General features: G+C 38.9%; 1 protein-coding gene across 8 annotated transcripts in view; it reads left to right on the top strand.

The window, feature by feature from the left end:
* The window catches only part of CCDC68 (coiled-coil domain containing 68), a 66663-nt gene that overhangs the window by 9828 nt on the left and 30962 nt on the right, over positions 1 to 25873 (top strand). For 6 of the 8 annotated variants that reach the window (XM_021930133.2, XM_021930134.2, XM_021930132.2 and 3 more), the window contains exons 2-8: positions 3739 to 3826; positions 4540 to 4668; positions 6280 to 6366; positions 9250 to 9390; positions 10384 to 10509; positions 12238 to 12366; positions 18321 to 18403. In XM_021930133.2, the coding sequence (XP_021785825.2) occupies positions 4552 to 4668; positions 6280 to 6366; positions 9250 to 9390; positions 10384 to 10509; positions 12238 to 12366; positions 18321 to 18403 (683 nt within the window). In that variant the 5' untranslated portion in view covers positions 3739 to 3826; positions 4540 to 4551. Of the gene's footprint in view, positions 1 to 702; positions 3827 to 4539; positions 4669 to 6279; positions 6367 to 9249; positions 9391 to 10383; positions 10510 to 12237; positions 12367 to 18320; positions 18404 to 25873 lie in introns of all 8 variants that reach the window. The other 2 variants (XM_009192776.4, XM_021930131.2) reach the window with 2 other exon arrangements.

Here is a 25873-nt window from a genome sequence, read left to right as displayed (position 1 = left end):
CAAGACCAGTCTGGCCAACATGGCGAAACCCCATCTCTACTAAAAATACAAAAAAATTAGCTGGGTGTAGTGGTTCACCTCTGTAATCCCAGCTACTTGGGAAGCTGAGGCACGAGAATCACTGGAATCCAGAAAGCGGAGGTTGAAGTAAGCAGAGATCACACCACTCCACTCAAACCTGGACAAGAGTGAGACCCTGTTTCAAAAAAAAAAAAAAAAAACAAAAAACAACAACAACAAAAATCAGAACACTGCTCTATGTACATGCCAGCCTCTGCTCTTGCTTTCCCATTTGCCTGGAACTCTCTTCTCCTAGATCCTAGAGAGCCACACGGCTTGCACTTGATTTCTTCATCTTTTGCTCAAATACCAACTCCTCAGATCAGCTTCCCTCACTGCTCATCTAGAACAGCACCTCCTTTTACCCTCAGTCCCCTGATGGACTTTTCTTCATGTCACTCATCACAGCCTCCCTTAGACTCCCTCTATATTTACCTGTTTGTTTAATGTCTGTCTCTCCCTCTGTACTGAAAATCCTATGAAATTATGGTCTTTGGCTCAGCCCTGTAACCACAGTTCCTAACACAGTGGCTTTCTGTAAATATTTACTCTCTCAATAAATGAATCAAGGGTCAAGTAAAGAAAGGAAACACCCTTGTTACAGTCTCTACAATATGAACAGTGTCTGTAATCTTTTTCTAGGGTTGCTCTAACAAAGTACCACACACGGAGTGGCTTGAACAGGGAAATGGATCATCTCTCAGTTCTAGAGCCTGGAAGTTCAAGATCATGGTGTCTGCAGGGATGTGAGCGAGATCTGTTTCGTGCCTCTCCCCTGTTAGTGGTTTGCTAGTAATGGTTGATGTTCCTTGGCATATAGAAGCATCGCTACATCTCTGCCTTCATTTTCACAGGGCATTCGGTGTTCTCGTCTCTCACCACATTGCTCCTTTTCATAAGGATATCAGGCATATTGGAGTAGGGATCGCCCCTACTCCAGTACCTGACCTCATGTTTACTTAACTAATTATACCTGCAAAACCTTATTTCTAAATAAGGTCCCATTCTGAGGAACTGGGGGTTAGGACTTTAACATGAATTTGGAGGGAGGACACAGTTCAACCTTTCACAGGCACTTATTTGTGTTTATTGTATAAAACTTCTGCTGTTCTCATGTCATTAACCAGAGCACAAGGTTCAGGTAGATTCTCCTGGGTGCCTGGTGGTGTGGTGGTTTATCATATGGATTACAATTCACAATAATATGTGTACATTGCTTTGTGGATTTTAAACTCTTCATTAGATGGTAGCATCATTGTTTGAGGAAACTGACAAATAATCATTGTATTAGCAATAAGGAATTTGTACCACGGATTTGCTAGTCTTAAAGTCCTCCAAAGCAATTTTTCCTTCATAGCCCAGTTCAGTCTGCAGATTATTTAAAATATAACCTGCTTCTTTCCTGGAAGAAAGGAAACCACTCAGAATGCTTGTCAGCCTTAATTGTGGATAATGGTTTCATATTTTAAGTACTTGTTTGACAAATATGTACAAATAATTTATTATATATTATATGTGCTGCTATAAGTGCTTGACAAATATTAACTCATGAACAACCCCACATTGATTATTGTTGTTAAGAATTAATATTATTTTCATTTTACTGTTAAGGAAACTGAGGCACAGAGCAGTTAAGGGACTTGACAGAGGTCACACAGGTACGGAGTGGCAGAATGGAGCCATGAGACTAGGCAGGCTGCCTCTAAACTGTTTCGGCTGTGGAACCCTCTTTCTTCACAGAAAGCCTCATGGGAAAATTCAGTGTGTGTGACAGAACAAAGCAGAGCTGCTGTGGTTGAAGTTGAGGTGGCAGAGCTCTGTCTGTTCAGCAGCCCTCCACCTCCTCCCTGGGAGCCCTGTTTGAGAGGCCCTTGTCTAGGAAATACCTCCTCTTGGCGTGATGCCACCTGTAAGCTGTCTTCAATCCATTCTAGCATAAGACAAAGAAAAGTATTTCCTTACTTTAATTAACTGATCGTGATTTATTTTGAAATTTTTATCCCCTTAATCTACTTCTGGCTGAAATAAAATGCTAACATGGATTTTCCCCAGGATAGTAATGCCATATGGCAATTTGGACTTTGCTGGCTTATGTTCCCCTTGGGTTTCTTTCTACAAACCAAGGACTCTGAGTACAAAAGTTTTCTGAACCAAAGACAGATATGGAATTTCATTTCATATGGATACAGTTATAAAGCTTTGCAACCAGATAGAGGTGAACTACCTGCCCTGCTTGTCTTCTGTGGCTATTGATAATATAAAATAACAGGGTAACAATATTGCCAGTGACAGTCCATTGAGTGCCTTCTGTTAGCAGGCATTAAAAAAAAAAAAACACACAAAAACTTCATTTTCATATCTGTAGGTGTTATCACCCCTATCTGACAGCTATTTAAGTGAAAACTAAGATTTTATGTAACTTGTTTAACATGGCCCAACCAGTGAGGGGAAAAGGTGGGAAGTTTTCAGAAATATCAGTGATCAAGAGACAAAATTCCTTGATTTTAAGAATAAAAGGTACATACGAGAGTATATTTTAGGATAAAAGACGTAAGGCCCGATGCAATTTTCAAATTATGAAAGAGCCTGAGAATGCAGACAGATTCATTCTAAAGAGTGATTCATTCCTGTGATAAAATACCTCTTATCATCTGTTAATGTACACACTGCATAACATACAAAAAGGAAAATGAAAGTAAATCAGTCAAAGGGGACTGTAGATCAAGGGTACTGTACTGGAGGAAAAAACCAACTCAGGCCGGATCGATTGCTTTGCTTGCCTCTATTTTCCCACTGGTCCTGCCCCACTCCTTGCCAAGCCCTAACCCAGAGGTCAGCAAACGTTTCCTGTAAAGGGCCAGATAGGAAATACTGTAGGCGTTGCCTGCCACATACTTTCTTTGTCACAACTACTGAACTCTGCTGTCTGTGGTGCCAAAGCTACATAAAAGATATGTACACAAATGGCCATGTTGCATTAGAGTAAAACTTCATTTATGAGCACTAGGTTTGAACTTCATATAATTTTCATGTGTCATGAAATGTTATCCTTTGATTTTTTTCAACCATTTTTATGAATACTAAATTTGAAATTCATATAATTTTCATGTACCATGAAATGTTATTCTTCTTTTGATTTTTTGTTTGACCATTCAAAAATGTAAGAACCATTCTTAGCTCTGGGGCTGTACAAACAGGAGGGAAACCAGATTGAGCTCCCAGGCTGGGGTTTGCTGACCCCTACCCTGGCCTGACCATCCTCTCTCTGGCTTCCAAGCGTACTGCGTATTGACCCTATGGGTGTTTCTCTTACTTCAAGCATTTAAATGTTGTTTTGCACCAATATCTTAATCCCGGAAGAGACTTCAGAGGACCCAGTAAGAGACGTACTTCCACTCGTAGTTTGCAAAAGCACACTTGCAGAGTTGCTGCTGCCAAATCAACTTCTGCTGAAACAAATATTTAATAGAAGCCATAGCTGCTAAGAGGATTTATAATAAAATGGAAAATTCTTGGCATATTCTGTCAATTTCATTGAAGATTAAAGGACTTTGTAGTGTCTCCAGAAGTGATCTTGTTTCAAAGTGATGCTCTCAAATATGCAAATTCTTTGTTTTTTTCTAGCCTAGGTCATTGTTAGATTTTAAATATTTTGTTGTTGTTATTGTTTCTCTCCAGGGAAGCCAGTCTTAATATGATGGAAACATCTCTGAACTTCTAAAAGACCAAGGTTGGAGTTTTAGCTCTTAATTTTACTTCATCTTGGGTAAGTTAATGTCACTATGGGAGTGGAGTCTTGGCTTCTTATCAGTAACAGAGGATTAATAATCCTACCTCACAGGGCTTTTTATTATAGTTTACTTGTTAGTTATTTACTATTTATTATAGAAATTTGAAGCAAAACCAAAATACTTGGAGGAATACAATGAACCCTACAGACTTGTCACCCAGTTTCAGTAGTTATCTATATTTTGCTAAACTTCCTTAATCTTTATCCTCATCTCCTTTTACCTCACTCTTTGAGTTTTAAAGCAGTTCCAAATGTAACACAATGTCACCTGCAAATATGTCAGTAGGTATCACTAAAAGATACAATCCTTTTAAAGAATGTCATAATTATCACAGCTAGCAAAATTACAACAGTTCTTTAACATCATATATTATCCAGTTAGTCTAAAAAATGTCTTTACATAGTTGATTTTTTTGAATCAAAATCCAAACAAGATTCATATGTTGCATTTGGTCCTGTATCTCTTAAGATCCTTAATTTATGTTAAGATTGATGAATGGGGTCTCTCAGGTTAGTTTCCTCATTAAATATTCACTAATGTTTTTAGTTTTAAGTGATGATGCTTAGGTTTTTTTTACTTCGTAACGGGTTGCAAAAAATAAGTTGTTTAACTTATTTCAGTTTATGAACCATATAATCATACAATCAAAACAGTCTGTTTTGCTTAGCTGATTTATGTTTTCTTAAAGCCGGAATTCACAATGACAACGGTGACAGTGACCACAGAAATTCCGCCAAGGGATAAGATGGAAGATAATTCTGCCTTGTATGAGTCTACGTCCACTCACATTATTGAAGAAACCGAGTATGTTAAAAAGGTATGTGGGTAGCAGAAATCATTAGTATGATATGATTTTTAAAGAGAAATTCCAATATGGGCTGGAGGACTTTGTTTCCCTCTCCATAGAACATATGTAAAGGAACAACTCTAATTTGGCAAAGGACACTCTTCCTAGCTGAAATTTAAACCCGTGTTTAGTCATTTCTCTTGAGGATATGAAACTGTTCCTACCCTTGGAGTAAAATAATTTTCCTCACTCAGTAAAATTGAATAATGGGCCAGGAGGGTTCAGAACACCTATCAGCACTTAATTTGTCCCTCACTATTCACCACTGTATTTCCTACTGTTTTATAATGTTTTCCAGTGGTTTCACGAGTGTTGATCGTGTTCCCAAGTAGATGTTTACATTTCCTGCTGAGTTGGTGCCTCTCGTTACCTTGTTCCTTTTCACAGTTCAGGGTAACTATTGCCAGTGACTGCGGGTTGGCATGTCACTTCATTAAACGTGTGAAGTCTTATGAGAATCCAAAATGATAATGGCTGACAAGAAATATATATTCTTAACTGTTTCTTACAACAGACATGTATTAAGCACTTAAAATGTGCCAGAGTAGGCCAGGTACAGTGGCTCATGCCTGTAATCCCAGCACTTTGGGAGGCTGAGGCAGGTGGATCACCTGAGGTCAGGAGTTTGAGACCAGCCTGACCAACATGGCAAAACCCTGTCTCTACTAAAAATACAAAAAAATTAGCCAGGCGTGGTGGTGGGCGCCTGTAATCCCAACTACTTGGGGAGCTGATGCAGGAGAATCACTTGAACCCAGGTGGCAGAGGTTACAGTGAGTGGAGATTGCACCATTGCACTTCAGCCTGGGTGACAGAGTGAGACTCTGTCTCAAAAAAAAAATTATAATAATAAAAAATTTAAAAATGTGCTAGAGTATAAACCTCGCTCCTACTCTCACAGTCTTACAATCTAAGAGGATACTGAATAAAAAGAGAAATTTCACATTTTACCTTTTTGGATTATTTAATTAAATAATGGACAAATTCTGGCATAGTTTATAACTTGCTCAGATCAATTAATTCCATCATCTTTGAGTGTCTTGCAACTCCACAGGTCATCAAGACATGGGGCTTATATTTCATGCATAAATGCATGTGATCTCTCAGTAATTATTCTGTAGTAATTACTTAATAGTAATTATTTTGTAGTAATTACTAGGTAGTAATTATTTTGTAGTAATTAGTAGATAGTAATTATTTTATAGTGATTACTAAGTAGTAATTGTTTTATAGTAATTACTAAACAGTAAATTAGTACTAAATTACTAAAAAGACAAAACAAAACTAAATAATATTAAGTACTAATTACTAAATAATAACTGTTTTGGGGATAATATTTACTTAAGTGATGTGTTTTAGATTTGTCTGAGAAAGTTGTAAAGACCAAATGCTTACTTTCAGCAATCCAAACAATAATAGCCTAAATGCAAGCTAGGTTGATGGTGGCAGTTATTTAAATCTGATATCTATATATATGTATTACTTTCTAGGTAATCAGGTACCCTGTAACTGGTATTGAGAAAACAACTTTCGGCATTAAATGCCTTTGAAACGAATTAATTTTTTTTTTTCCTTTTCTAGATTCGAACTACTCTGGAAAAGATCAGAACCCAAATGTTTAAAGATGAAATAAGACATGACAGTACAAATAACAAACTAGATACAAAGGTAATAATTTCCTGCAGAAGATTAGCATAAAGCCATTTAGACTTTTTAAAGTAACTTTTTGGGCAATTACTAAGTTCATTGAAGCTTCAAAGGATGAGTGTTGAAATATTTCATGCATATCTAAAGATGTTAATGGCCATATGTGTGAAATGTTTAACCACAAATGTTATGAGATCAAATTGGAATGGCTAGGCCTTACTTGAATATGTTAAACAAGGCTTACTTATCGAAAGTAAATGAGAACATGTTGGTCTAGCCAAGATTCATGACAGCAACATTTCCCAATGACAGGCAGAGCTTTTAGTCTCACCTGGGCCACACGAATAGACATACACAGTTGAAGCTTTTAGGCCTGAGTTGAGTGAAGACTTTGTCAGATAAATAGTTGATAAGCTTGAATGCACTCCCTTCCCCAACATCAGCTTTATATACCTCAGGTCGAGCAGTCTGCACTTAGCTTTGCCTGGATTACACCAAGCTAAACCACATCTGAGCCAAGTGTACTTCATCAGTGTTGTCCACTACAAGCATGGCCACAGAGTCCACCATAACGTGGGGTATGATGCATAAATGTAGTCATTTTCATCACCCTCAGCCTCCCACACTAACATAACTAGCTTCCATTATTATTTAAAGTACTTCTAAACTAGAAAATAAGGTTATGTTTAGGAATGATAGGGAAGATTTAAAAATTCAGTTTGGGCTATGTTGAGCTGCCTCTTAGACCTCCAAATATAGGCTTCTAATAGGCAGCTGAACATCTGATTCAGGAGCTGCAGGTAGAAGACTGAGCTAGAAGGTCCAGGATACAGGGTAGAGATTTTGGGCATTTAAGGATTGTATTTAAAGTTCTGAAACTGGAGAAGTTTACCAAGAGAGTGAGTGTGGAGAGAAATGAGAGAAGATCTAAGGACTGAGTCTTGAGATGCTCATTCCCAATGTTGAGATGTTAGGAAGAAGAACCATCCCAGACAGCTGAGATCAGGCTGGTGGATTAGAAGGAACAGGAGATTTCAAGGTTCTAGGGTAGAGCCTAGGTGCTGCATTTCTAACAAGCTCCTGTTGAGGCTGAGCTGCTGGGACTGTAGACCACACTTGAGAGTACTCTCTAGATTATCATGGCGAAGTCTCTACAGGGCCAGAGGGCTGGTGATTTGATGTGTGGTTGATCTGCTCACCTTTTGTGGTTTGAAGCTACTCCTATCAAGGCCACTGTAGCAGAAGTCACTGAAGGCAAATGAGGAGAGGGTTTCAGAAGCAGGGCGGGACACCTCTGTCAAATGCTGTCCATGGGCCAAGGAAATTGAGGACCAAATGCCCACCATAGATAGGAGGACCTTCCTAGTAATGTTGACGACATTGTGTTGCTGTGTGTCTGCCTTAGCCACCTCAGTCCACAGAAGGTCAGCAGATCCACCATGCATCAAAACATCAGCCCTCTGGCCCTGTAGAGATTTCACCATAGTGATCTAGGGCCTTGCTACTCTCAAGTGTGGTCTGCAGTCCGAGCAGCGCAGCATCACCGGGAGCATGTTAGAAACGGAGCATCTAGGCTCTACCCCAGACCTGATTCAGAATCTGCATTTTTTAACCAGATCGATCACCCAGTAATTCATAGGCATATTGAAGTTTGAAAAGCACTGATCAATGATCTTTGTAGCCATCTGCCACTGCTGATAATCTACCTTCTACAAGAGTTTCTTCTGTCAAATATTCTTTAACAAATTAAAAAAGAAAATAATTCCTACTTTGTATATGGAGAGTAGAAATATGCACTAGGGTCTGGACTATAAGAAACCAAATTGTGGCAGAGTTATGGTGAGGGAGGATGTTATCCACAGACACTATGTTCTTTTTGTTATTTATTTCTACAGTCATAGTTATTATATTATAGTGAAAATATTATATATTTTGTTGTTAAACAAACTGGGATTCTAATTCTGGCCTGGCAGTTATTTTAGGTATAACCCTAGGTGTGTTCGTTAAACTTTCATCTTCAAATTCCTCACCTGTGTAAAGGGCCTAGTGCCTTCCATTGTTTTCAGTATTCAGACAAAGGACTGTATGTAAAACATGTAAAAGATGAGCAGGCACATAACAGGTGTTTAACAAATAGAAGTTGTTATTATAATTGTAGGGTATGTGTAATTGTGAATAATTTCTCTGTTTTGAAATAAATTGAAAGAACAGAAAGAGCACACAGTAACTATTCAAGAGGCTGTGCCAGGAGCTCTCCCACTCCTTTGCTGCAGAAACTTGGGCCCTGGTCCTCAGTTTCTACATCTGTAAAATGGACAGGTTAAGTTAGATGGTTTATTATTTCTTTTTCACCTCCGTGTGTCCACAATTCCAGACGATATTTATGTTCCAAGTGTATTTTCAGTAAGCTAGAGCTTACATCAAGTTATAATGGTAGTGCCATTCAATTCTGATATCTCTGATTGGAAATTTAATATGAGGTAATTACAGTGAAGCATCACCAAACATTGACCATTATGTATTGTAACTGTTAGGTCTGACTGTTAGTCTATAATGCAATGTAACAAAAATGTAATTATGTCGACAACTTAGATTTTTTAAAAATGTCTGGCCTTGTGGACATTATCTCCTAAAAAGCACTTAATCAGTATTTTTGAAACTATAGAAAATATAAAAGTTAAAATGTCATTCTACCTCTTTCAATATAAGAATCTGTTCAAATTTGAGCAAATATAGAAGTCAGGTGCTTCCAGAATTTCTCATTGATATTTGAGATTCAAAAGATGTTTATTTATGCTGACCTGAAGCCTCTTTGCTATACGTAATACTAAATGATCATTACTGTTGTCAAAGCTTGTAGAGGAAAAGATAGTTAGGTCTATGATTTTCATTTGTCTGTTTCAGCACTGTGGAAACCTTCAACAGGGCTCTCATTCTGAGACGGATCCTTCTTGTTGCAGTTTGGATTTGCTCATGAAAAAGATAAAAGGAAAAGACCTACAGCTCTTAGAAATGCACAAAGAGAATGAAGTATTGAAAATCAAGGTATGACTGTTAGAAGTTTCAAATTCTGTGTTTTGAGCCTTTGAGCTACTAGGATGGGTTGTTAGCATTGGTGGCTCTGTAAAAGCAGAGAGATGTGTACACACATCCATAGGTCCATCTGTGTGTTCCCTTACATAGAGAAGCATTTTTATATTTCACAAATCATATCTCACTGTTTTATTTTTGAGGCTTCTTTTGTCATTGAAAATATCTCACAAAAGTTCAACAGTTATACAATTTCAGTCATGCAAGATGACTAGACATCTACTGCATAACATTATGCCTATAGTTCACAATACTGTACTGTACACACTTAGTAGATCTCATGTTAAGTGTTCTTACCACAATCCACAATACATTTTTAAAAGTGTGTTCATATTTAATAAATATTAATTATAGCCTTCATAGTCAGATGCCACAATATTTTTTAAATTTGTCTATGGCTGAATGCTTTTGATTTTCTTCTTTAAGGTTTATTTTATATGTAGTCCTGCAATGAATATCTTGATAGGGAAATCTTTATAGTCATTCTTGATTGTTTCCTCAGGTTAAATCCCGGAAAGATTCATGACATTTTAGCATTATTGTCCTCAATACTTTAACCTTGTCCCACTTCTATTTCAGGAAGATACACTTTTTAACACTGTTATGGACATTAATGATAAAAGGCTTGCAAATAAGTGTATAAGCTGACAGAGCAGCATAGAGTTATCTGAACAGTGAGGACTATCACTGCAGGGCATTACTGTGCACAGAGCTCTGGTTTGGTTTGACTATGGCAAATCTGCCTTTTCAACAGCCCCTCTAAATAGGGAGTTTCTCCTTTTACATTTTCCTCTTACCAAATAACAGTGTCTTCTCTCCTATCCATTGTCTATGAGGCTGTAAAAGGTATAGTTATACCCTTGGTGGTCTTAATTGCCCATCAAACTGTTCTGCCTTTAAAGTTTTTTGTTGTAAATGTCAGAACATGCATAGTGACCTTTTTTCTAGCTGGAAGCCTCCAGAGAAGCAGGAGCAGCAGCTCTGAGAAACGTGGCCCGGAGATTATTTGAAAACTACCAAACACAGTCTGAAGAAGTGAGAAAGAAGCATGAGGACAGGAAACACTTACTCCAGGTACCAAACACACAGCTTGTCTATGGGAGAACTAGCCCCCACCCTGAGCTGCTCAAGTTCATCTTTCTGGAAGAGTTAGAAATGAAACAAGCAATGGCCAAGTGACTTGGCAAAAGACTTGGGAAAGGAGCGGTGTGCTAGTCTTTTCTGCCAGTTTCCCTCGCCCCTGCTTAGCCCGACACCCTCAGATGTTGCTGAGCTGCTGTGTTGCAGTTGTTGCCCAGAGCCCCCATGAGCACAGGTGGGAGGGAGGCAGTGCCACCCTGCATGGAAGTCTGGGCTGGCCCTGAGGAGCCTGACTGGTAACCTCTCTTCGGGTTCTGCCATTGACTCGCTATATGACCCAGACTGAGCCATTCTTCCTGTCTGGATTTGGGTGTCCTTGTCTCTAGAATGAAAGAGTTGGGCTAGACACATGGTTTCAAAATTGTTTTGAACTTAGGATACATACTTTGGGTTATAGAAAATAGAAAACAAAATATGTATCTATATGTTTTTTAAAAATATATAAAGATATATTTTTAAAATATATAGTTATATATAATATATAAATTATATTTTATATAAAGTATAATAAATAATATATAAGTTATATATTTTATATTTTAATATGTAAATATATAAATTTTAAAAATAAAAATGTACATACACTTATACATGTTCTTTTTTGTTCATTTGTTTTTAAATCTGAAGTATATACACTAGGGCCAATAAAATCTGTCTGAAAAATATATTCTAGAACTGGAGAAGTCAAAAAAGTGTGTGTATGCCTGTATGTGTGTGTTTGCCAAAATTAAAAATATAAAACAGCTAATACGTAAGTTCACTCATAATAGTTTGGGGCACCCAGGTGTCTGTCAGCTCAGGCTGTAGGAAGGTCCCCAGGAGAGTACAGTAGGAAATTCACTGCCTAGGTGACACCCTTTCATGCATCAAGCTGTGGTAGTGATGGTTGCATACTCACATGCATGCAGGGTGCAGATGAAGAACATAAGCGGGAAGCTGATGAGGGTGCTATGCTATGGGGGGGCTTGTGGGGACAAGAAGCATGCATCCCTGTAATGTGGGCTCGGCACTAGCCTGGAGTGAACTGACTGAAAGGCCCGCTTGGTATTTACAAAGGAAGCCAGACACTCATTTTTCCCTGTGAAATGTCAAGCTTTGTTAAATACACATGCGGAAGAGTAACAAGTTAGTCGACACAGTCCCACTGTAGCCTATTACCTGCTAGATGGAGACTTCTCTCCTATGATCCCTCAGCACAACCCCTGCTCTATGCCTGTGAAGTAGCACGGTGACACGCTGAGGACAGTTATTCTGATTTTATGACACTTTCTGATTAAAAATAAAAAGTGTTTTAATTGAACCTGTATGTTTTTTTTTTGTTGTTGTTCTGGATAATAATTGTTGAGAAAAAGTCAACAATGTTGCTTTTGTTAAATTAGCATCTTTCTCTCTTGTATCAATTCAGAAAGTATGCTTTATGGTAACAAATGGAAGCATTCTAGGAAGGACATTTATGTTTATTATAATATTAATTCTTGATTTAATGTTGTTGTAGTCTATCAGGGTTATTTTGAAGGAAACACTGAAATCAAAAAGAGCAATTCTAAGCAAGTATGAATTCGGAATTTTTTTGGCTATTTAGAAAATTGTAGAAAGAGGTAATATGTGTATAGGTTTAATAAAAACAGAGTTTTCACAACACAACTGTTTCTCTGACCATAGGTTAACAAGCTTGAAAAAGAACAGAAATTGAAACAACATGTTGAAAATCTGAATCAAGTTGCTGAAAAACTTGAAGAAAAACACAGTCAAATTACAGAATTGGAGAACCTTTTACAGAGAATGGAAAAGGTAGAGCCCTGGAGAATTAGAGGATTTTCTTACTGACAGGGTTAGGATGAGGATGAAATAAAATAATACCAAAATAAATAGGATATTAAATTAAATAAGATAATGTTAAGTGAAAGTATTCTTTACAGTATTTGCCCTTAGGAAGTATTTAATATTAATTTTCCCTTAAACATTTCATATGATCTATACTGTAGTGATTGATTTACCTTTCTGCAAATACTGTAGTCATATCATCATTTGTCACATTCTAGGAAATACATGACTTAGAAAGGGGAACCAGGTGAGGCTGTGAATGCAACTAATGGAAAAGAGCACAAAGTCCATCTACTAGGAGTATTAATATAGCAGGTCCCTGTAATCACAGCATTTTTATGTATTAGAGTCAGTGCAGTGTCCATTTTTGACCACCCAAGTCTACTTTGTGTTTGTAAAAACCTATGGCTGCACTAGGAGAGATACAGTTTACATTAAGAAAAGCCATTCTATAGAAATTGGAACTTTAAGAAGGCACATTTAGAGAAGAGTAATAACAGAATAAAAATTTGAAAATATTTCATGCCATGTTCATTTAGCTAGCTAGCATTCCAAATATACACAAAAGGTGAACACGTAAATTTGTGTATGTATGCCTTAGAATTTAGAATTTGGACAAATCAAGGAATATTATTTTTTAATAGCAAAACAAAGAGAAAACTGGCATCTCTGAAACTGAATTGGGGATAGAGAAAAATATAGGCTTTGGATACTAGTAAATATTGCCCAATACATTTTTTATATTTATTGTATTTGCCTGTTATTTTTAGCTTTAATTTGTTTTATGAGTCTGCCTGGGTTTATGCCATTTCATAAATATCATTTCAAAAACATCACTTTTCAATATTTAGGTTTCTTATCAAAGGAACTTTGATTTGTTTAAAAATATTTCCCAAGAATTTAAAGTTTTATGACATTGTGATTTGGTTGAATTCGTAGTCTTGGTGAAGGACCTATGAGGAAATCACAAAAATTAAATATGCCCATTATCAAGTGGCTCTAAGATAACAGTATTCAGCTGCATGTGTATTATGTGGTAGGTCACTGAGTGTTATACTTTAGCAGAATCACTGGGCTAGAATATCCTTAAGCAATTAGTTTATCCAGGCATGACAGTTTATAATTATGCTGTTTTGGAAAAACTGTAATATTTGGATGTGTACCTGGTAGTGGCAGAATACTTGATCCTATAATAAACAGCTTAATAAAACTAAGATAGCATAAAGAATGTTTGCATTAAGGAAAGAAAGACAATTCTGGGAAACGAATAGAATTGCTTAACCAAACAGACTGATTAACCAGCTTGAAATTTAAGTTTAGTGTAGAGCTCACGCCATCTCAAACCCAGTGATATTGGGTCAGGTTTAGTGCCTCCAAATTAACAAAAGAACAGGCTGGGCACGGTGGCTTATGCCTATAATCCCAGCACTTTGGGAGGCTGAGGTGGGTGGATCATGAGGTCAAGAGATCGAGATGATCCTGGCCAACGTGGTGAAACCCTGTCTCTACTAAAAATACAAAAATTAGTTGGGCGTGGTGGCAGGTGCCTGTAGTCCCAGCTACTTGGGAGGCTGAGGCAGGAGAATCACTTGAACCCAGGAGGAGGGAGGTTGCAGTGAACCGAGATTGTGCCACTGCACTCCAGCCTGGTGACATAGCGAGACTCCATCTCAGAAAAAAAAAAAAAAAATAGAACAGTAGAAGACAATTTCTATTTCCTAGTGATCCTAGGAAATGTATACTAGATGTTAGTTCATCTCAGAGTTCTGGGGTATATTTACTTGACTGTTTACTAAACAAATATTTGAACACCACCATGTGTAACAGAACTAGGGGCTGAATATGTATTTGTGAATGAACCCGTCTCTTTTTGTGGATATGACAATGTAGTATATCTGGATTGTGTGAGGCTCAAGGAACTTCCTAAATCTCCCTTTCTGAATTTCTCTATGAGTGCTTTAGGGAGGCTGAAAGCACAGTCAAAGGCAGAGGAGTATGCCCTAGAATAAGGTTCAGTGACTCAGATCCTGGCAGGACATTCTTGGGAAGTGATGGCCTAGTTCCTGCCCTGATAATAACTCTTAATAGTGGGCTGTCTCCAGGAGATCTTGGACAAAGGAAGTAGACAGGATGCGCATGACTTAGTAAGGCCATGCAGCAACCTTCCAGAATAATTCAGTGACTTTCTAAAGTGCAGCCTACTGGAATCTCTGGAGGGTGGAGGTAAGTGGGGATCATGTGGAGGGGCAATGCGCAGTTTTATTTAAAGTAAAAGATGGTTTAGGCCAGGTGTGGTGGCTCATGCCTATAATTCCAGCATTTGAAGAGGCTGAGGCAGGAGGATCACTTAAGGCCAGGAGTTCGAGACCAGCCTGGCCAACGTGGTGAAACCCAGTCTCTCCTAAGAGAACACAAAAATTAGCTGGGCATGGTAGCACGTGCTTGCAGTCCCAGCTACTCTGGAGGCTGAAGTATGAGAATCACTTGAACCTGGGAAGTGGAGGTTGCAGTGAGCTGAGATGACGCCACTATACTTCAGCCTGGGTAATAGAGCAGGACTCTGTCTCAAAAACAAAACAAAACAAAACAAAGCAAATTGGTTTTAAAATATTTTATATTTGTGAAACAAGCAAATAAATAAAACTATAAGGAACAAAGTTGGGCAACATCTTGGTTTAAAGAGAGACTGAGGAGACAGGCTGTGAGGTAGGGTGTCTCAGGGAGGGAGTGTGGGCCAGAATAAGGGGAGGGTGTACTGGGCCTTTTGTATTAATAGGAAAAAGACACAAATTCAGAAAGAAAGTAAAAATTAAAAATGAACATCCTCACAAAGGCTGATAAATATTGCCCTGGTCGTGGGTGCCCCCTGGAGAAAAATCTACTTGCTACTCACTTGAACAATCCACTGCTCCAGTAAATAGCCATTAGTGGTATGAGGTCTGGTAATGAACACATTACTTAAAACCTTCACCATCTGTCCCACTTTAATCAGGAATGCAGTGAGAATGAATTCCATAAGCACAGTGATAAGCTAGCAAAAATGCCCAGTAAGAGCATTTTAATATGGCATATGTTCCATTTGCTAGCAGTGCAATTCTGTTACATCATATTTATTTTCTAGTGTCATTGATTTAGCTCCATTGCAATTTTAGAGCTCAAAGGCACTTTTGAGACCACCTAGTTCCTCATGATCATTTTATAAATGAGGACAGCATGAACCTGAAACTGTTCCACAGTCCTCCACTTTCTACATCACAACCCTTTCCGTTATGCCCCCGTCTTCTCTCATGTTGGACAAAAATGATAGAGTTGGTTCCAAAACATTTAGATGTTAGCATTTGGCCATGATTGAAATTGGTGCCTTCTCCGATCAGCCTGGTGAGGGAAACCTGGAGCTGTCTGGAGGTATGGCTCTGGGAATAGTGGGTTGCCCACTGTGTGGTGCTATGAACTCCCTTTCCCTTTCCTGAAGACATTGCCTGAAAAGTGCTATCTGGTATGGTGAGATTTTCTGTGTTGTCAAAGAGGAGGCAAAAAGAACCCAAGCTAGATGGCAGAGCCTGGCCAAGGGAGAGCATTTACTTGTCTGGTTGTCTGGTTCCCTTGACCCCTGTTTATGAAAATCCATTAATCAAGAGTAAGACTATTAAACATTTGTTAGGCACCATTTTCCCTCACCCTACAAAATCAAAATACATTATCTGTGGTGTGTTTTTTGACAATCCAAGTCTCATCATACGCTTGTAAGATGTGTCTGTGGGCCAGGCGCAGTGGTTCGTGCCTGTAATCCCAGCACTTTGGCAGGCCAAGGCGAGTGGATCACCTGAGGTCGGGAGTTCGAGACTAGACTGACCAACATGGAGAAACCCCGTCTCTACTAAAAATACAAAATTAGCCAGACGTGGTGGCACATGTCTTTAATCCCAGCTACTCGGGAGGCTGAGGCAGGAGAATCGCTTGAACCTGGGAGGCAGAGGTTGCAGTGAGCCAGGATCGCACCACTGCACTCCAGCCTGGGCAACAAGAGCAAAACTCTGAAGAAAAAAAAAAAGAGAGAGAGAGAGAGAGAGAGAGAGAGAGAGAGAGGGAGGGAGGGAGAGAGAGAGAGAGAGAGAGAAAGAAAGAGAAAGAAAGAAAGAAAGAAAGAAAGAAAGAAAGAAAGAAAGAAAGAAAGAAAGAAAGAAAGAAAGAGAAAAAGAAAGAAAGAAAAGAAAAGAAAGAAAGAGAAAGAAAGAAAGAAAGAGATCTGTGATCCCTCAGAAATAATTTGAACACAGCTAGGGCAACTCTAGGGCTATTTTTATGTGGCAAGAATACTATAAGAAAAATTTGAAAAAGCATACAGAACACATAAGATATGAAGTAACCAGTGCCTTCCAATGATTATATATTGAGATCCAAATATGTGCCAGGAAGCCTGTATCTCTTTTACATATATTATCTCTATCATCCCAACATTTCAATATAGGTAATATTATCCCCATTTTAGGAATGCTCAGAAGATACAAATATGAGTCAAATGAATGTAGAATGAATACATGTCAAATGTTGTAACTCATTAATTAATGAGGGAAACAGTAAGATGAGAAAGCTGGTTTAAATAAAATATTTTCAGAAACTAGTCATTTATGGGCATTTTGGAGAAAATTGAAAATAGTATAGGATTACTAGATTAAATTTGAAAAAAAACAGTTAATATTCTTTAAGGCAATTAAACCATAACCTTTGGGATTATGTCTTCTACCAGACAGAAATCTACAAATTTACATGCAACTTCACAGACCCAGGGCTCTATCAAATAATAAACAATAAAAGCGAACAGAGGAAAATTCTCTGAGAGAAATAAATCTTGGGTCAGATAATTAAACGATGACCCAATATGACATTAAAACTGCGTGCTGTATATTGTTTTTATTTCCAAGTTTGGGTTAATTTTTCTTAACATTCGTAAGGCCCGAGAGTTGAAAACCTTGGCCAAAATTTAGAAACCAGGTTAAGTCCCTATGTACAATCTTTGTGATGTTTCTGCTAGACAGCACTGCCTTGCTTTGTACTACTCACTGAGATGCTGCAGCAGGAAGTAATTTTAAACAGCATTATAGATAGTTTCAGCACACATCTTCCAGTCAATTCCATCCAAGTTGCCAATACCAATTCCTGCCTCTTTTCAATCTCCCTTGATTCTTTCCAACTTGGCAACCTAAACCATCAGGCCAAAGCACCAAATTCCTTTTTTCAGCTGAATGCCATCAAATATAAAATGAACACAGTCATCTCAGCTTCGTTTTTCATGGTCTTGTCTGTTTTCCTTTTGAATGGAAAGGCTTTGGCTTAATAATCAAATTAAGGCATCTTTTTAAAAGATATTCTTTCCCAACATCATAAAATTGCAATCTGAGTTTCTCCTGTATCCTAATTGGAAAGCATTTGTATCCTTTGTGGCCTTGATCCTTCATCAAAAATATGTTTATTGTTTTACTACCTTCTGACAGATGACACGTAGTACCTAGAGGTATCTAGTGTCCTTGGATACCAACAACTCAGTCTAATGCAGGGGAAGCAGATGTAAGGGTGGGAGAGCCAGGGTCTAGCAAGGGATGAGCTGGCTGTTTATGTGTGGTAGGATGGGGAGAGGTGAGTGGGAGAGGTTGAACTGAACAGGCTATGGGCAATGCCTTGGAAGATGAGCAAAAGAAGTCCTCCAGGCAGGTGAGAGAGTGAAGACAATTATTTTTGGCCTATAGTTGAACTATGTGTAAAGCACACAGGAGAATACTCAGCTAGGTTTCCTTGAAGATAAGAGTAACAGCACATGGGAAATTAACTCTTTAGCTCAAGCCATAGTTCTAGTCTGACAAGAGGAAGGCCTTACCAAACATACACATGTAGTTCAGCAACATTTGTATCTCATTTTCTCCTAGGAAAAGAGAACACTACTAGAAAGAAAACTGTCTTTGGAAAACAAGCTACTGCAACTCAAATCCAGTGCTACATGTGGAAAAAGGTTTGCGAAGCTACCTGTTAAGTAAAAGCAGTTCCTGATTTCTTTCCTGTCCACTGGTATGCCAGCCAGGGAACAGAAGGTCTTCTGTCCCCCAAAGAAATAGGATGACTGACAGTGCAGGAGGAAGGTTGAATTCCTGGGATTAACAGTCATGTAGTTATGTGCCTCCCCTTCCTCAAACTCAGAGGAATCACAGAGCAGTTGGGAGCAGGGGGCAGAGTCCATTGGGGGTGCAGGGAACCCCACGGGAAGGTTAGTCTTTCCGAAGAGTGAATGAGTGAGTAAGCCTGGCACCTCCTGGTTTACCGTTTATGCTAAGGAGGACGCTTGAGAGGTCTTTATTTTCTGATGCTTCTGTCTTAGTTAATGAGTTTCTTTTACAGCTAGCATTGCACTGGCCAGCCCACAAGTGGAATTCTAAGATAGTTTCCTGATACTCCTTAATTCTGTAGGGTGAAGGAAATACTAGGGACAATATCCATAGTTCTTTGGACTTATAAATACTCACAGTTTACAAGCAGTCACAGTCCTTAGTATGCTGGGGGTGGGTTTGTGGATATCGCCATAATCGCTGTGCTACTCAGCTGCTATTAGAAAAAGTATCTGTATTATCGTGTAATAAATCATATAATAAGACATTTTCTGAGATTTTTCTTTATTTTTTAAAAATTCTAGTCCAACACAATCATTGTATGTTCTGATATAATTACATTGTTCAAAGTCAAATCAATTTCAAGATCTTAGTTTGTCATCCTAGAACTATTGTTTGCTAGGATATTAGGCACTGTTATGGACAGAATTCAATGATATGTCATTTATTCAATGATATGTACTCAGACATCCCTCTTTCTCAGTCTTTCGATTTCCCCCCTACAGGCTCCGTGCTGCTTCCTTTCCTTTTTTATCTTTTTTCCCACCTGTCCTCATCTGTTGTACCTTCTGCCTGGCTTGTATTCCTGCATTTTGGACCACATATGCCAAAGCCCAGAAATGGGCTGATCCTGGCAATTACACACACACACACATTTGAAACATACAAGATTCCAATAAGTTATTAATTTTCCTAGCTTCTTCCCTGTGACAAACATGTAGCCCAAAACAGGGGACTTCTAAGATAGTTTTATAACACTGCACATTTCTGTAGAGATTGAAGGAAATACTGCAGAATGTATCCTTAGGTCTTGGAATGACATATGGATATTCATAACTTCAATCTAAGTAAATCTTCAGTTAATATTTTTCTTAAATAGGCAGAGCTTTTCCTTGTAGCAGAACTACTGATTTGTACGTGTCTTCCATTAAAAGTTCAGGCCGTCCAAGTTTGATTTTTTTTTCCTTTAAAAAATGTGTTTTTAAAAAATTGGTGATAGGGCTATTGTCCGTCTTTGAGCCAACAATGTAGCTCTTTTAAAAACCAACCTGATCTATTCTTTCACTTCTATTCTATATAAACAGTTATTATAAAGAATTCTTTAAAAGCTCCTAAGGAAGTTTTAGAAATTTCTTGGGGAAAGTGGATGTTTGGTGTTTCTAGAAAGGTTTTTCAACATCCAGGCTTATGCAATTTTTATAGATTGTGGGTATCACACATATCTGTGATTGCTTATTACTTTGTCGGAGCTTTATGTAGAGGCATTCAGTTTGTGAAGTGACAAGAAAATGAAATCAGTAGGAATCAGACTCTTTTGGTTGAAGTAATAGAGACTTGATTAAGCTACCACAAAAAAGAGGGTTTCTGTTAGGTTAAGATTAGATAGATAGGGTCATAAAAAGAAGACAGAGAAGTTAAAAAGATTTGTCTTCTTAAAAATAAGGTTGACTCCATATTTCTATTACCATTACTGGTAATTGACATAGGTAAAATGCTTTGCAGTTTTCAGAATAACCTCAGGTACCTTCTTTATTTTAATCCTTGCATTCACTTTTCCAGGAAAGAGCTGAAATTCTAATTGAGTTGTGCAAGATTGCTCAATCTCTCAGAAGTTATAGAGCTGGGAGTTTTCGCTCCTACATTCTCATACATAGCAAAGCTGTGCTTATTTTACTGTAAAAGATTTTGACCATCTTTCTTTTATTTCTGGAAACCTCTGAAGATCTCTCAAACTGGGTTCTTCATTCCTCTGAGTAACGATTAGCAAAAGACCATTTTCCGACTTTTCCCTCTGCCCTGCCACATCACAAACAAATATGCAGGCCTTTTTAAGAGTTATCTTTTGGGGAAACATATTTGGGATTGATACGGTTTGGCTGTGTCCCTACCCAAAAAGATGAGAATCTTGAATTGTAGTTCCCATAATCCCTATGTGTCATGGGAGAAACCTGGTGGGAGGTAATTGAATCATGGGGGCGGTTAGCCCAATGCTGCTGTTCTCGTGAGTTCTCACAAGTTCTGATGGCTTTATAAGGGGCTTTTCCTCTTTTTGCTTGGCACTTCTTGCTGCATGGTTTTGGCCCGCCATGGGAAGAAGGACATGTTTACTTCTTCCAACATGACTGTAAGTTTCCTGAGGCCTCCCCAGCCCTGCAGAACTGTGAATCAACTAAACCTCTTTCCTTTATAAATTACCGAGTCTTGGGTATGTTTTCATAGCAGCATGAGAACAGACTAATAGGGATTGTAAAAATAAACAGTGTTGGCCCTTCCATATTTACATAGATGCCGCTTAGGAATGGAAACTCCTTAGAGGAGAAAAGACCTTGAAGTTGAGGTTGCATGTCAAAGCATATGGTTGCTACCTAAATTGTACATTTATCTGGTAGTTTGGGGTGGGAGTGTTCTCTCAAGGCACGCCTTTGGTACCACCAACGAAAATAATAATAAAGAAGAATTTTATGGAAAATAGTAAGACACATTCATGAATTTTGTTGAAATGCAAACAGGGCTACACTTACATCCAAGTTGATTCTTTCCCTTAGTCTGGCCTGGGAATGGGAATCTGACCTCTTCTGTTCTTGTGGTTGTGGTCCCTAGTTATTCTCTATTCCACGGGGGGCCCATAGTCAGTGATGTTCATACTCATGGAAGTCCAGAGAAACACTGGATCCTAAATAGAAGGCAAAATGAGTCCCCACAGATGGTAGTAAGATTCTTTTATAGCTTCCAAGAAGCTCTAGGATGCCACTAATCTCACTATCTTCTCTATCCTGTGGGATTTCTATGTAGGGCTATTCATATTTCCAATGCCTCTGAAATCTATAGTGTACCCAGAAGTAGCCTCTTGGAGCCTGCAACATGGCTTTCATTGCTACTTTTACTTTCTTTGTCTCAGCACCTAGCTCTTTTGGTTTCTTCTGGAATTTTCATTCTCATAAACATCTTACTATATGAATCCCTGGTAATAAATGTACTTTATAAAGACTGAAACGTGTTATATTCTTGGGCTGTGTAAATATGGCCATGCTCAGGCTATTCATGCCCTTTGTGAAGTTTTTAAGAAAATCTAAGGTTATTTATAAAAACTATGCAAAATATAATATGATTGCTTAAATTAGAAAAAAATTAGATAATGAGGACAAGGAGATAAAATAATAGGTATACCATAAAGTTTGTTTACAAAATTAGGCCCATGGATGCTACAAACTTGCTCACAGGAGACCACTGACTCAGTTTTAAATTTTCCAGCAGCCAACCCAAACAGGAAATGATGATTAGTTTTGTGAGTCACAATTCCACATGATTAAAACCAATCAGGTGTTTGCAATCATTCAGTTATTTCTAATCTAGCTATAAGGCCAGAGTATTGTCATAAAAAGAACCCTGAATAATGTTTTCAAGTTACCCCTTGTAATAAACACAAAGGCTTACCTCCAAACATCATCTAAACAGAATAGCATGATGCCAACACAATCCAATAAAAGCCACTATAACAGGATCAGAGGGCACTGTGAGAAAATCCAGTAATGCCACCCTCTGTGGTATAAGTTGACCCAAAGATAGATTCTCGAGTATCGTGAGGAATGGAGGGAGAGACAATTCTCCATGAACTCACTTTCTTTTCACCAACCCTTTGGGAGACGTTGGGGAGTACAGAAATTGAGGGTGGGCTTCCTGTCAGGTGCTTCTTCTGTGATCATCCCATGTTGCTAATTAGAGGCAAAGTAATTTCTTTTCACATTTCTGCAGTTAAAGATAGGATTGACTTCTCTTCTTGAATGCTGAGGAATCTAACAGGAAGTGAACCAGAAATAGTTGTCTCTTCCCCCTCCTTCAGTGATGAATTGAGAGAGAATCCTCAATTCCCTCCCTCAAAAGGGTAGGGCAGAGATTCTCTTCTCCTTTTGTTGGGGCTTTTTTTTTTTTTGGCTTGCCCCCATTGGCATTCCAGGCTGCTGATTTTTTCCAGCTCCAAGTCTGGGATGTGTGAGATAAAAAGAAACCCCAGAGGATTCACCATTGTGTCATTTCTTGGATCCCAGGTTCTGGAGCCAGTCTGCCTTCTTCTCTCCACTGTTCAGAGTCTTCTTGTGTTTTTTTTTCATATACAATATCCAGGGCTTTTAGTTGTACTTAGTGGAAAGAATGGGGAAAAGCATGTCTTCTACATTTTCTTAGAAGCCAAAGTTTTTCAGTTCTGCTTTAATTTCCACATTTGCTTTATATCTTTATTCAGTTGCATTGTAGAGGAAAACATGGTCAAAAATTATGTTGAGACATCAGAAAGCAGAGCAGGAATCCCGGATACGGACATTTGCCTCCTTTTTTTAGACTTGACCCTTCCTTATGTTTTCTTCCTCCAGTTTTGCTTGTGTACCTCTTTATTAAGACTGGGCTGGGTGCAGTGGTTCATGCCTGTAATCCCAGCACTTTGGGAGCCTGAGGCAGGCAGATCACTTGAGGTCAGGAGTTCGAGACCAGTCTGGCCAACATGGTGAAATCTCGTCTCCACTAAAAATACAAAAATTAGCTGGGCGTGGTGGTGGGAACCTGTAATCCCAGCTACTCAGGAGACTGAGGCAGGAGAATCACTTATACCCAGGAGGCAGAGGTTGCAGTGAGCCGAGATTGTGCCGCTAGGCGACAGAGTGAGACTTTGTCTCAAAAAAAAAAAAAAGAAAAGAAAAGAAAAGAAAAGTGCTTTAACAGAAAGATAAACAGCAAAGCTCAAAAGAGGATCAAGTGGCAGCTTACTTAGATATATTTTTACATTTAAAGGTCTTAAATGGATGACTAGGCTTCATACTTATTGGACAATCCTAATAGAGATTTTCTGCAATTTCCTTTAGTCACTGTTTTAGCGTATTAATGGAAATAAGTGAAGCCTCAAGGCCTTGTGTTTTCAAGAGTGCTTCTAGAAATATTTTTCTTCTACTTTGAGGCCAATTTCAAGTTTTTGGTGTTTTTTTTCCACAGTGAACTTTATGGTAATATCTTCAAGGGGTACATGGGAAAGTTTTCTGAGCTTGGTATTTTTGATAGAAAAATAACAACATCTGTTCCCCGTATCTCAAGTCATCTTTTTTTCCCAATGGTTCCAAGGTTCTAGGTCATGGGACACAAAGAGAACCATTTTAAATACTCACCTTTAAGAGCTTACAGTATTTTTATATTTTGTGCATATTCACAGCTAGCTTGCCTCTGCAAGGTGTCTTAAGCTCTTTCTCATTACTTCCCAGGAAAGTCCTGAGTCTGACCATTAAGTGGGTCATAGCTGCTCTTTCTGTTATTTTTATCTTTTCTTCTTTCACTATCCTTGCTGGAGCAATTTTGAATTTTAGCACCAGCTATGGACCCAATTTCTGTTTGCCCTCTGTGTTTTGATTTTTTATATTTTTTTAGACGGAGTCTCACTCTGTCGCCCAGGCTGGATTGCAGTGGCGCAATCTCACCTCACTGCAACATCCACCTCCTGGGTTCAAGCGATTCTTGTACCTCAGCCTCCCCAGTAGCTGGGATTACAGGTGCACGCCACCACACCCAGCTAATTTTTCTATTTTTAGTAGTGACAGGGTCTCACCATGTTGGCCAGGCTGGTCTCGAACTCCTGACCTCAAGTGATCCACCCACCTTGGCCTCCCATAGTGCTGGGATTACAGGTGTGAGTCACCACACCCAGCATAATTTTTGCATTTTTAATAGAGATGGGTTTCGCCATATTGGCCAGGCTGGTCTCGAACTCCTGGCCTCAAGTGATCTGCCCGCCTTGGCCTCCCAAAGTGCTTGGGTTACAGACGTGAACCACCATGCCTGACCTGTTTTGATCTTTATATTCTCCAGTCATCTTTTCCTAGTAACTGAGGTTTTCTTCTGAGGCTCCTCAGTTACTCCATCCTCTGCATGTTCGCAGCAATTCTACCCTGCAAGGGTTCTGAGCAACATCTGCAGATTTCTCAGCCCTGCCCCTCGCACGCTCCCAATCTCCCTGGACTTCTGAAGACATCCTGCCCCTGAAGATTCTCTGTGGGCAGTAAGCCTTCTCACTGTCTGTTAGGAATGTTTGCAGACATCCAAAGTCTGGTCTCTCCTTGGAAAGCTCTTCCATCTCCCCGCAACATCTTTAGGGTCTGGAGCCTCACCCGCTGGGGTCCTGAAATTTCGTCAGCCTCCCGTGCCTCAAGAAGCCTCTGAACCTCAAATCTAGGGACAACTGAAATCTAATGTGAATACAGGCTGGTGCTGATGCAGCCATTCTCTGAACTTGAATTTTGGAAATACTGTGAGAGCTCAGTATTGCTGCCATTGCCAGTTCAAATTACATGGGCACAAAGTGTTTTCATCTGAATCAGGCATCAGCTTATTTCTTTTCAAACACTTCCTGCCATGGACCGTGGAAAGAAAAACAAGGGACTTCTTGCTCATTTACTTTGTTTGGATTCCCTACTGCCCCTCTCCAAGAGAGAAAGACCAAGATAAGGCTTTCTGCCAGGTACGGGGTCCTTTAAGTGATCGTGTTATAAAAAGCAGATAAAATATCGGCACAGCTGAACTAGTGATCTTCCTTCAGCCTGTGTTGACAGTCTACATTTCTTTTATGGCTTTTCTTAATTTGATAGTTGCTTGTAGTATTAATTGAGAGGAGGGAAATGGACTTTTGCAGTGAGATTTAGTTGTGTAGGTATGATAATCAGACATGTTTCTGATTATCATCTAAAACAGAGTAGCACACTTGATGCATGTTCTTGTTCCCCCATCATTTTGTACCTTCTCTTTTTGTTCTCTGCATCCTTCTCTCAGGCCCCTCATTTGCTTCCCTCCCCTCACCAATGTCCTAGGCATCCTGTTCCCTGTAGATTTCTTGTGCCTGTACTCCCAAACATCCTCCTATCTTCCCCTCCTGTCTCTTTCAAGAGTCCTGGAAGTTTACAATAATTTATTTTATAAATTGTAAATTTCTTTTGTTTTTCTTTCCAGGACTCTATTGGACCAATTAAAATAAAGCTTCCTTTTTTTGTTTTAATTTCAACTTTTACTTTACCTGCGGGGGTACATGTGCAAGTTTGTTACATGGGTATATTGCCTGATGCTGAGGTTTG

Source organism: Papio anubis, chromosome 19 (assembly GCF_008728515.1).
Source record: "Papio anubis isolate 15944 chromosome 19, Panubis1.0, whole genome shotgun sequence".
NCBI classification, from domain to species: Eukaryota; Metazoa; Chordata; class Mammalia; order Primates; family Cercopithecidae; genus Papio; species Papio anubis.
Note: the sequence above shows the minus strand (reverse complement) of the source record. Positions and strands in the feature narration are given on the sequence as shown.